A 13,926-nucleotide genomic window follows, 5' to 3' on the forward strand; every position below is an offset into this window, starting at 1 on the left:
CATTTGTTGTCATTTTTATGAAATGCAGTGTTACCTTTAAGCCACACATAATGGGATATACAGTTGAAGCCGCAATTATTAGCCCTCTGGAATTATTAGCCCTCTTGAATTATTAGCCCCCTGTATATTTTCTTCCTAAATATCTGTTAAACGGAGAGCAGATTTTTTCAACACATTGCTAAACATAATAGTTTAATAACTCATTTCTAATAACTGATTTATTTTATCTTTGCCATGATGACAGTAAATAATATTTGACTAGATATTCTTCAAGATGCTAGTATTCAGCTTAAAGTGACATTTAAAGGCTTAACTAGGTTAACTAGGTTAACTAGGCAAGTCATTTTATAACAATAGTTTGTTCTGTAGACCAGTGTTTCCCAACCCTGTTCCTGAAGGCACACCAACAGTACACATTTTAAACCTCTCCCTAATCAAACACACCTGAATCAACTTATCATAACATCAGAAAAGACTCCAACAGCTGAAGTTAATGGGTCAGAAAAGGGAGACATCCAAAATATGTACTGTTGGTGTGCCTCCAGGAACAGGGTTGGGAAACACTGCTGTAGACAATCTAAAAAAAAAATGACTTGAAAGGGGCTAAGAATATCGACCTTAAAATGGTTTTAAAAAATTGAAAACTGCTTTTATTCTAGCCAAGATAAAATGAATAAGACTTTCTCCAGAAGAAAAAATATTATCGGAAATACTTTGAAAAATTCATTGCGCTGTTAAACATAATTTGGGAAATATTTGAAAAATAAAAAACAATAAAAATCACAGGAGGACTATTATTGTCACTTCAGCTGTATATATGGAATGCATTAAGTCCATAGAAATCCAGCATTACAGTAATTATCTGCGTTTTTCTGTAAGTTCAGCTGAATTGTGAGCCGCTCAGGGCCTGCTCTTCTGTCTGCTTCACACTCATTTCAGAAGTGCTGAATAATGAGCCCGGGAGGACAGATGAAGGTGAAATCCAGCAGTGAAGGTGTCACTACATTGTGCAGATTTGCTTTGAACACTGGAGCTGTATTCCCAGGGAGAACACAATGCCCTGATGATTTGGACTCTTTCTACTGATGCGTCCAGTTTCAGCTGCAATAAACAGGGCTGGAAAATATGTGCTAGAAAGAGACTGAAATCTTTAACGGCGTCATAAGAGATGTCAGAAACTTCCAGCATACTGGCAGCTTAATGACAACCTCTATCCACTGGGGTAAATATCGATATACTGTAGCATTGCAATATTTTCCGCAGCAATATTATATGCTTATACAATTTGGCTGAATGTAAATGTCTTTACAATCTACTTCATTAGATGGTTTAGTTTAGCCATGATGAGCTGGTACACCAGAATGCAGTAAGTTAGTAAAATAAAGATGAAAAGATGCATCCAACATTTATGACAGGTTTCATTTCAGTGCTGGTCAGTCTGTCTACTTCACAATCCCATTTATTTACACACTGAGAAATGTTTCTGGATAGTTAATACAAAAGTTGCCCAAGTTTTCTTTGGGGATATCATTTAAAGTTATCTCTAAGGACCTTTCCTGGACCACCAACACCTCCAGCCTGGTCAAGAAGGCTCACCAGCGCCTATTCTTCTTGAGGCAACTTAAGAAGAACCAGCTTTCATCAGCCGTCTTGGTGAACTTCTACCGCTGCACAATAGAAAGCATCCTGACCAACTGTGTCACAGTCTGGTATGGAAGCTGCTCTGTTGCTGAGCACAAGGCACTGCAGCGGGTGGTGAAAACCGCCCAACGCATCACAGGGACTACACTGCCAGCCATTGAGGACATCCAGAAGAAACACTGTCTGCTCCGAGCACGCAGTATTCTTAAGGACTCCTCTCACCCTGCTCACAGACTGTTTTCTCTCCTGCCTTCCAGCAGGCGCTTCAGGCTCCCCCGGACAAAAACCAGCAGACTGAGGAACAGCTTTTTCCCCAGAGCTGTCTTCCTTTTGAACTCTGCCCCTCACTGACTCTTTTGCTCCCCCAATACACCCCCACACTCCTCTAACCTATACTCCTCACAATCACTGCACTATTTAACATTTGCACATTTAAAGTTTGCACATATTCATTGCACTGATTCACTTATCTGAACTAGACATACCCACTGCACATGGACATTTGTAATTGTTTATCTATCTGCACACTTCTGCTATTAATAGCATCCTGTACATATATTCATTTATTGTAAATCTGTTCATAGCTAATACAACCTGTATATAATGTTGATAGTAAATCCATCTGTAAATATCACCATAGTTTTTCTATAACTGCACTTTATAACTTATACCTGTATCCTGCACTTGCTGCTATTGCACTGCTGGTTAGACCGAACTGCATTTCGTTGCCTTGTACTTGTACATGTGTAATGACAATAAAGTTGAATCTAATCTAATCTAATTTAAAGTTGGAATAGATTTCAATTTTTTGCAGAATATCACAGTAAAATTCCTATACAGCGCTGTAAGAGGCTCCTTGTAAGTTATGGAAAATGCTTGCTTGCAGTTGTTGCTGCTAAGGGTGGCCCAACCAGAGTGGCCTAGTCAAAGTCCTGACCTGAATCCAATTGAGATGTTGTGGCATGACCTTAAAAAGGCAGTTCATGTTCGAAAATTCTCCAATGTGGCTCAATTACAACAATTCTGCAAAGATTAGTGGGTTAAAATTCCTCCACAGAGCTGTAAGAGACTTACTGTAAGTTATGGAAAACGCTTGATTGTAGTTGCTGCTGCTAAGGGCGGCCCAATCAGTTATTAGAATTAGGGGGCAAACACTTTTTCACATAGGGCTATGTAGTTTTGTATTTTCTTTTGCCTAAATGAAAGCTAAATGAAGATTTTGTAGTGGCCTGGTCAAAGTCCTGACCTGAATCCAACTGAGATGCAGTGGCATGACCTTAAAAAGGTGGTTCATGCTTGAAAATTCTCCAATGTGGTGGAAATACAACAATTCTGCAAAGATTAGTGAGTTAAAAATCCTTCACAGTGCTGTAAGACACTCTTTGTAAGTTATGGAAAACACTTGATTGCAGTTGTTGCTGCTGATGGCGGCCCGACCAGTTATTAGAATTAGGGGGCAAACACTTTTTCACACAGGGCTATGTAGTTTTGCAATTTGTTTTGTCTTAATAATAAACATTTCAAAACTGCATGATGTGTTTACTTGTGTTATCTTGGACTATTATTTAAATTAATTTGATGATCTGAAACATTAAAGTGTGACAAACATTCATTCATTTTCTTTTCGGCGTGTGACAAACATGTTAAAAAAAAAGACAGAAATCAGTGAAGGGGCAAACACTTTATCACACTTTGTATATGTAATATATAGCAGTGTGTGTATATGTATATAAGCCTAATTATCATGAATTAAAGTGAATGTATAATTTATTTAATTTAATATGCAATTACATTTACACATGTACAAAATATGCAATTTATCAAATGTATCAGTTTTTAATTTATCATCTGTTAACAGCCTCTGTAAAGTATTCAGCATTATCATGTCAATTATTGATTATTTAAATCTGTGATGCATGTTTTGTTTTTTATTAGTTTGTTATTAGTTTGTTTTATTAGTTTTTTATCCTTTTTGTTTTTTATGTTTTGTTTTTAGTTCTGTTTTCATTTAAAAAATTTTATTTGTTTTTCGTTTTTTATTTGTTTTGTTTTTTGTTTAGTTTTTTATTTGTTTTGTTTTTTATTTGTTTGTTTTTTGTTTAGTTTTTATTTATTTTGTTTTTATTTGTTCTGTTTTTTATTTGTTTTGTTTTTTATTTGTTTGTTTTTTGTTTAGTTTTTATTTATTTTGTTTTATTTGTTCTGTTTTTTATTTGTTTTGTTTTTTATTTGTTTTGTTTTTTGTTAGTTTTTATTTATTTTGTTTTATTTGTTCTGTTTTTTATTTGTTTTGTTTTTTATTTGTTTTGTTTTGTTTTTTATCCTTTTTGTTTTCTATGTTTTGTTTTTAGTTCAGTTTTTATTTAAAATTTTTTATTGTTTTTCGTTTTTTATTTGTTTTGTTTTTATTTGTTTTGTTTTTTGTTTAGTTTTTTATTTATTTTGTTTTTATTTGTTTTGTTTTTTGTTTAGTTTTTTATTTATTTTGTTTTTATTTGTTTTGTTTTTTATTTGTTCTGTTTTTAATTTGTTTTGTTTTTTATTAGTTTGTTTTGTTTTTTATCCTTTTTGTTTTTTTATGTTTTGTTTTTAGTTCTGTTTTATTTAAAAAATTTATTTGTTTTGCGTTTTTTATTTGTTTTGTTTTTTATTTGTTTTGTTTTTTGTTTAGTTTTTTATTTGTTTTGTTTTTATTCGTTCTGTTTTTTATTTGTTTTGTTTTTATTTGTTCTGTTTTTTATTTGTTTTGTTTTTATTTGTTCTGTTTTTTATTTGTTTTGTTTTTATTTGTTCTGTTTTTTATTTGTTTTGTTTTTTATTTTTATTTTTGTTTTGTTTTTTATCCTTTTGTTTTTTTATGTTTTGTTTTTAGTTCTGTTTTTATTTTTAATTTTTTATTTGTTTTTCGTTTTTTATTTGTTTTTTATAATTTATTTTTTTGTTTTTATTGGTTTTTGTTTTTATTTTTTTGTTTTGTTTTTTATTTGTTTTCATTTGTTTTGCTTTTTATCGTTTTTGTTTTATTTGTTTTGCTTTATTTATCGTGTTTTATTTGTTGTTGTTTTGTTTTGGCTTGTGACAAACAAGCAAAAAAAAAAAGAAATCAGTGGGAGGCAAACAAATTTTCACACTTTGTATATAGCAGTATACATATATACATATATATATATATACAAAGTGTGAAAATTTGTTTGCCTGCTATATAGCAGTGTATACATAATGTAAGCCTGATGTGAACTATTGTAACCCTAGAAAAAGAATAAAACTATACAACAAAAAGCATCAGCATGTCCTAAAGCTCCACAAAGAGTGTTTCTTAATAATCTACAGTCCATCAGTCCAGCGTCACACGCGCCAGACAACAGAGAAATCAGATCTCAGACCATCCAGCGGATTACAATACTAATTTACTCACACAAATGTTTTAAAAGGACTTAAACCACGCAGAAGGTCCGAAAGTGAGAGTCGATTATTAATGCATTGACTAAACGTGATCTAATAGCACGGCAAGGAAATTGCTTTCTGCCTGAATAAATATTAGATGAGGCTCAGCGGCAAACTGATTTCTCTTTTTTAAACATATATGCATAATGCAAAAGCCGAGACGCAGGTAAAAAAGCCTGGGCAGGTGAAGACAGGCCTTTTGTGTGTGACGATGAGTTATTGTACCAGCCAACAGGATTTATTGTCAGAAGGTTGATGTGAGAATGAGTGTGTGTGTGTGTGTGTGTAAGATTGGCTTGACAGCGGAATGTACAGTTTCAGTGAAACGCCAGCTCAGATTTCAATACCAAATGAATAGAGGGTTGATAAGCTGTTGAATATGCATAATTGATTTGCATATCATGTAACATGAAAATACCAATTCAGTAAATTAAATATACATGCTATCTGTCGTAGGCAGTAAGAGATAAGAGACTTACTAAATTAACAGAGATACAGAATTAATGATTTACTATAGCGTGTGTCTCAATATATAAACTTCAAATATTCTAGAAAAAACGACGAATAAATTTACATCTAATTATATTAAAATTACTAATTTTTTATACTTATTTGCACTTAATTTCATATTGGAAATTTACACTTAAGGTCACATGTCAACAACGCTCTAAATGACAATGTTTTTTTGTAAATTTGGAAGAAATGTTATCAAACTATCATTGAATAACTAAACTACCGTTTTTGAGGGAGAGAAATTGAATTGTTTCACAGCGGAATGAACCGCCAAGTTATCCAGCATATGTTTTAAGCAGCGAATGCCCTTCCAGCTGCAACCCAGTACTGGGAAACACCCATACACACTCATTCACACACATACACTACGGCCAATTTAGTTCATCCAATTCACCTATGGCTCATGTGTTTGGACTGTGGGGGAAACTGGAGCACCCGGAGGAAACCCACGCCAACACGGGGAGAACATGACAACTCCACACAGAAATGCCAACTGACCCAGCTGGCACTCGAACCAGTGACCCTCCTGCTGTAATTTAATTTGTTATTTCGGTTTATTTGTTGTGTTGTTTTGTGTTAAGTATTTACTTTTATTTTATTTGTTGTGTTATATTTAGTTGTTGTTGTTGTGTTGTTTATTTTAATTTATTTGTTTTTTCCTTTAATTTGTTGTGTTGTGTTTTATTATTATTGTTTAAATTGTATTTTATTTTTATTTTATTTCCTTTGTTGTCATGTATTATTTGTTGTTTTAATTTTATTTAATTTGTAGTTTTGTTTTATTTATTTTTTGTTGTTTTGTTTTATTTGTTGTTTTGTGTTTGCTTTTAATTTGATTTCTTATTTTTGTATTTTATTTGTTGTGTTGTTTTGTTTTGATTTTTGTGTTGTTTTTGATTGTGTTGTTTATTTTAATTTATTTGTTATTGTCTTTTATTTCTAATGTGTTTTGCTGTATAATTATTATGTTTTTCATTTAATTAAATTTAATTTGTTTTAATTTAACTTAATTTAGCTTTATTATTTTATTTTATTTGCTGTGTTGTGTTTTGCATTGTTTAAAAAGATTTTATTTCATTTGCTGTGTTGTTTTGATTTTTAGCTTTTCTGTTGTGTTATTTATTTTAATTTATTTGTTGCTTTCTTTAATTTGTTGTGTTGGGATTTGCTGTGTTTAAAATTGTATTTTATTTTTATTTTATTTTATTCAATTAGTTTTTTAAATTAATTTAATTTAATTTAATTTAATTTAATTTAATTTAATTTAATTTAATTTAATTTAATTTAATTTAATTTAATTTAATTTAATTTAATTTAATTTAATTTAATTTAATTTAATTTAATTTAATTTTAAAGCTTCCCATCATGTGTGAACAGCAGGATTATGTGTGTGTGTGTGTACGTGTGTTTGTTTGTACCTGAGCGGCGAGTCTCCTCATGGCCTCCTCCTGCCTCCTCCTCATTTCTGGAGTTCCCGGACAGCTTCCTCCACCCAGTGTGCCATGGGAAGGCTGAGGCTGTGACAGAGGGATGCCATCTCCATCTACACACACACACACACACACACACACACACACACACACACACACACACACACACACACACACATACAATAATTTAATATATCATAAATCATAATAATTTACATTTCACAGCAGGGCTAATAATTTAGCCTTTAAATGTATGTATATATATATATATATATATATATATATATATATATATATATATATATATATATATATATATATATATATATATATATATATATATATATATATACAAATTTATTATTTATAACAGTTCAATGTAAGTAAGTAAATAAATAAATAAATAAATAAATAAATAAATAAATAAAGTTAAATGTGCCACTCAGTGTCTCAGCAGACTGGTGAATCTCACGTTTTGGCGATGCCTGTGGGCTGTCGGAGGCGATCTGTCTCATACGATTCCCATGGCAGCTCAGAGCCACCAGCCGTGAGATTATGGCCGTTTTGCCGAATCCAATGCTTCCCACCAGAACCACGCCGGCGCTGGAGCCCAAGTGTGTGGAGCGCAGGCAGGCGTCGATCTCCTGGAAGAGCCAATCGCGGCCCGTGAACACAGAGTCCATGGTGATGCTCGGCACCTCGAACAGCAGCGGCTTCAGAGCGATGTCCTGCAGTCGATATGGAGCCAAGCGCACTGATAATATAGAGAACAGAGCAAAACAGCATGAAAAATACACATAATACACACGCTTAATCTTCACAAACACACACAAGTAACCCGTAACACACACAAAAAACAATCAACAGCCAGATACGTTCACAACATGACAAATATTTAGGCACTTCTGATACATTTTCTGTTCACTAAGCGTATGATTACATTAAAATATAACAATGAATTAGTCATTTAAATGATTATATGTTAATTAAATTAATTAAAAATAATCATATGATATAATTAAAAGAAATTTAAATACATTAAATGATAAACTAATTAATTACAGAATTTTTAAAAATGAAATATACGTTTTATTAATCACATGGTTAAATAATAATAATTAATAATAATAATAATAATTAATAATAATAATAATAATAATAAAAAGTAATTAGCAATAAGTTACTTATAAATATTGTTTTAAATGAAATAAAACACTATAATACAATACTATATATAATTCATCGATTCTGGCCATCAGCCTGTCATACTGAGCAGAGCAAAGACGGTTGGCGTTCCTCCACAAGATGGCGACAGAGACCGCATAATACGTCCTTAGAGGAGAAAAACTCAGCGTAATTTCAAATTACAGCTGATCAAATCAATATAAAACAGGTAAGTGACAAGTCAATCTCTCTCTTTTATATGTTGTATGCTTATAACACAGTAATTTGCTAGTGTTTGCTTTGCTTTGACTTTTTCAGGGTTTATTATTGTGATCTCCCGATTACAACAGAGGAAATACGGAGTCTGGATGCAGACCTGGTGCAGTCCAATCTGTGCTGCATCCAATGCTTTTTAATAGGCTCACCTAACCCTACCCCTCACAGTGACGTCACTCGCTCTATTGAGTGCGTTGTGTCTGACATTGCATCGCTGAGTGATGCAATCTCAGCTTGCATCCAGATATCATTGGAAATACTGGGAAATCTCTGTAGACTGATGGCATTTCATGCCGTTCAGCATTATAATCTTAAAATGTGAGCAAAATCACGTGTTTTGTCATCACTTAAAACATTACACTGGAGAATCATTCAAATACTAGCTGCAAAGTGACGTTGGTGAATGAGCAATGGCTTCTGCTGTTCTGATTTCAGCTACAGATGTGAATGAATGGCGGAAGAAAGTAGTTCCTCATGCAAAAATATTTTTGAGACTCTCTGTGTTTGATTTTATTTTTATTTTCACTATTATGCTGTCGAACTGTTATACAAATACAATATCACACGTTAAGCAGTGCGATATGGTTGTATATTGTCTCTCGCGGGAATACTAAGGCTAAGCACACCTCCCACCAGTGCCGATATACAGCCATATCGCACTGCTACTCCTGTGATATTGCTTATATATATATATATTTATTATATTATATTATATTATATTATATTATATTATATTATATTATATTATTATATTATATTATTTATATTATATTGTATTATATTATATTATATTATATTATATTATATTATATTATATTATATTATATTATATTATATTACATTATATTATATTATATTATATTATATTATATTATATTATATTATATTATATTATATTATATTATATTATATTATATTATTCATGAATAAATTAATTATTAATAAGTCTTTCTCAAGAAAAAATGTATAATAAAATATAATATTATTTAATATAAAAAATATAATAAAAAATATACTGCGAGAAAATGTGCTGTATACAGTGGGAAAATCTAATTACAACGAGGCCCAATATTTACACGCATACCAGACAACCAATTTGTCCACATCACAAAAAACAGTACATTACAATCATTCCCCAAGACCACAGAGCACTACAGCTACACACACACACGTACACGCACACACACACACACACACACACACACACACACACACACACAACACACACACACACACACACACACACACACACACACACACACACAGAGGAGACAGATATCAGCCTAGCAGGAGCACACACTTACGTGACTGAGACTGCCAGGCATGACTGTTAGCGGAAGCTGAGATACACACACACACACACACACACACACACACACGATCACAGGAGAGAGAGAGAGAAAAAGCCAATCACTCCCAACAAAGCATGCGGGGGCACAGAGGAGCTTCTGTCGGCTCGCAAACACAGCAAACAACCTCATAACAACTTCTGGAACGATGTTTTAAATTGCTTTTGAAAGAGGCCTTAAAGGGTGAGTTCAGTTATTAATTACACTCGTGTCATTTCGAACCCTTCAGACCTTTCAGACGCAAATTAAGATATTTTAGATGAAATCCGGGACCTCTCTGACCCTCTATAGACAGCAATGGTCTCGAGATGTTCAAAGTGCAGAGCATGATGAGTAACGGTGAGAGTGTTGGGTTGAGACACACAGTAAAGTGCAGCAGTTATCTTACTGTAAAGAAATATCGGTAGCACTTTAATTTAAGTTGACAGAGTTAAACATGTCCCGTGCACTTACTATAGTACTTTATGGCTCGTTTCCACTGACTGGTACGGTACGGTACGGTTCGGTTTGGTACGGGTCACCTTTATCAAGCTTGCGTTTCCACTAACAAGGGTACCCTTTTGGTGGGCGTGGTGTACGACAGAAAGTTTCAGTCGACGTCATTCTCGCTGAAGGAAATGTCTACAATAAAGCTGTACGGGTCGCTCACATATCATATGAGAAGCACGTCTTACAAAACAGACGCTTTACACACATAAATACTTGTGTATAATGTTTATTACTAACTTTTCAATGAACATGAGTTGATTATAACTGCAGATCAATGACAGTGCGAAACAGCCTACTGTAACGTTTGTAATTATATACCTAATTATATAACTAAATAAATGAACATATATAAACACATACAGCCCCTTACAGTCTCCGATATGTTATCAATTACAGAAGAACTACACACAACAGACATTTCGTCCGTATTTATGTTCAAAAACAGCACAATATATAGCCTACAGTCAGCGAAAACCTCTCATTTGCGTCTATAATCTTCAGCAGCACATGTAGCCTCTATTAGAGAACAATTCCATCATTCTGAGTTCATATTAGTCCAAAAGGTGATAATATCAATAATAATTAAATAAGGCAGTGTGTTCACGTCTGCTCAAAAATAATGTGCTCCTTTTTTTTCCGGCTCCTCTCTTGTTTTTTCCGCGCTTCACTCTCGCGTTTGTCAGTGTCTGACAGGATCGGGTTACAAAAGCACGTCAATAATCAAGCGCAGGTTATTATCATCAGCTCAAGAAGTTTGTTATTTCAGATATAATGTTAGACGCGCGCGAGCGCTAGCAAGAAAGCGAAACCGCTCGCGCCTCAGACAGCCTCGTAAAAAAACGTCGCGGCACAGGGTAAATCTGCTCTACTCCATGGCTTTGTGGCTGTTTATCAAGACGACAAGGTTATTTTGAGCCCGGGTCGACCATGGCTCATTATTATATGTATAAATAATTCCGCTGTAATCTCTCGGCTGTGCGTGTATTTCAAACATGGCGGGTTTTTTGTTTTCATTCTGGCTTGTTGCGTAAGCGAATGACGTATCTCTGTAAACCAATAGCGTTCAGCTGTGCGTCTAGCTCCGCCTTTTGGTACCCTTTTTCGTGTTTGGTACCCTTTCGAAAGGGTGCCGAAAAAGTGGTACGGTACGGTTCGGTTCGGTTCGGTACGCTTTTTGACAGTGGAAACGGCTATAAAAGCGTACCAAACCAAACCGAACCGTACCGTACCACTCAGTGGAAACGGGCCATTAGTAGTATATTACAAGTAACTAACCCAAAACCTAACCCACATCCTAACCCCAACCATATAGTAAGTACATGTGCTTAATGAATATTACTCTAGTAGTTAACTGAATAGTAACACTCTAACTAGGTCATCTTAAAATAAAGTAGAACCAAAATGTCTGTGTGTTTTGATTGACCACATTGTGCCAGAGAAACAAAAGTGTTGATCCTGTTTAAGTTTTCCTCTGAGTAGATGCTATACCCAGCAGCATTATACAGCATCTCTTACCTTTGGGGTCAGTGTGACATTTGTTTCATAGAAATTAGTATTTTATGCTTGTCTCAAGGTGTTTTTTTAATAATCAATAGTCTGATGTATACTGAGAGTCACCTTGGTGTTTTCTCTGTGTTGATGGAGAAGCGGATGCTGTGAGCTATTTTAATGATTCACCAGGTGAGAGAAGCTCGGCAGACCAGCAGGCAGAGCACAGTCCAACGCTCACTGTGTGTGTGTGTGTGTGTGTGTGTGTGTGTGTGTGTACACTACCTGACAAAAATCTTGTCGCCTATCCAAGTTTTAGGCACAACAAATAATAACTTGACTTCTAGTTGATCATTTGGAATCAGAAGTGGCTTATATGAAAGGCAAAGGCCTCTAGATTACACTTATTTTACCAAAATAATACATGATCATGTCTTGATCTTTAATGATTTCATTAGGACAGTAAGGTCTGACTTTGCTTAGACAAAAGTCTTGTCACTGAACAGAAATAATGTCCAGTATAGAATATGTCGTCATGCTGCAGTGGAAACAGAATGAATATTGTGTCTGACTCCATCATGAGCTTGGAGGACTGCATCCATACATCTCTGCAATGACTCAAATCACTGATTAATAAAGTCATCTGGAATGGCAAAGAAAGCGTTCCTGCAGGACTCCCAGAGTTCATCAAGACTCTTTGTGTTCATCTTCAATGCCTCCTCCTCCATCTTAGCCCAGACACGCTCAATAATGTTCATGTTTGGTGACTGGGCTGGCCAATCCTGGACCGCCTTGACCTTCTTTGCTTTCAGGAGCTTTGATGTGGAGGTTGAAGTATGGAGAAGGAGCGCTATCCTGCTGAAGAATTTGCCCTCTCCTGTGGTTTGTAATGTAATGGGCAGCACAAATGTCTTGATACCTCAGGCTGTTGATGTTGATCATCCACTCTGCAGATCTCTCGCTCGCCCGCATACTGAATGTAACCCCAAACCAATGATTTTTCCTTCACCAAACTTGACTGATTCAGTGAGAATCTTGGGTCCATGTGGGTTCCAGTAGGTCTTCTGCAGTATTTGTGATGATTGGGATGCAGATCAACAGATGATTCATCAGAAAATCTACCTTCTGCCACTTTTCCAAATGATCAACTACAAGTCAAGTTATTATTTGTTGCTCTCACAACTGGGATTGACGACAAGACTTTCGTCAGGTAGTGTATATATATAGAAATAGAATATATATATATATCTAATATAATAATATAATATAATATAATATAATATAATATAATATAATATAATATAATTAATATAATATAATATAATATAATATAATATAATATAATATAATATAATATAATATAATATAATATAATATAATATAATATAATATAATATAATATAATATAGGATTGTTTTTTCAACTCAGATATTTGATTTTTGATTACACAATTCCAGTGTAATCTGACTTAGTGTGATTATCAGCCATTGCATCAAATTTGTTTTAAAAAAGTTTTATAATTAGCATTAATCTCTTTGTCATGAAGAAATTAAAATTATTCAGTTAAAATAAATCAATATATGTAGTTACAACCTGCAGCAGAACAATCAGTTCAGTTTGTTAAGGGGGCTATAGTGTAAGTGAACAGCTTGTAAAGAAACAGGGCACTGAATCAAACACTGTAAAGCCATAAAGACATAATGTGAGTCAATGAGACAAAGCTCAGAGCAGAGGAATGAGAGATTCAGAGACTGAGCCTCTAATCAGCTGAATAAACACTGATCTGTGGACTGTCTGACATCTGTATTTGTGAGTTCAGAATGGGGCTGATGTGAATGAAAGCTAAGCATCTGAAGGCTGCACATAGTCGGTTTCTCACCTCGCAGGTCCTGCCCGGAGCGGCCTGCGGTGGAGCTCTGTCTGGGCATCCGCAGCGAGGTGCGCAGGGGCGCGTGTCTCTGCTCATCCAAATACGCCAGGTCCTCCAGGTGAGCCGAACTCGTGGCTAATGGGAGAGAAGACAAATAAAGAAAAACACAAGGATGAAGCTGAGTTCATCTGAAGCTAAGCACTATTATCTCTATTGGTATCAAACACCCGAAACCCCCATTGCAGAACACTATAATATAAAT

General features: G+C 34.3%; 1 protein-coding gene across 1 annotated transcript in view; it reads right to left on the reverse strand.

Moving 5' to 3' along the window:
* The window catches only part of tanc2b (tetratricopeptide repeat, ankyrin repeat and coiled-coil containing 2b), a 260,476-nt gene that overhangs the window by 33,184 nt on the left and 213,366 nt on the right, over nt 1-13,926 (reverse strand). Inside the window, 3 exon segments of the mRNA XM_056469097.1 lie at nt 7,017-7,141; nt 7,501-7,782; nt 13,674-13,799. Of these exon segments, the coding sequence (XP_056325072.1) occupies nt 7,017-7,141; nt 7,501-7,782; nt 13,674-13,799 (533 nt within the window).

The sequence above is a fragment of the Danio aesculapii genome, chromosome 12, assembly GCF_903798145.1.
Source record: "Danio aesculapii chromosome 12, fDanAes4.1, whole genome shotgun sequence".
NCBI classification, from domain to species: Eukaryota; Metazoa; Chordata; class Actinopteri; order Cypriniformes; family Danionidae; genus Danio; species Danio aesculapii.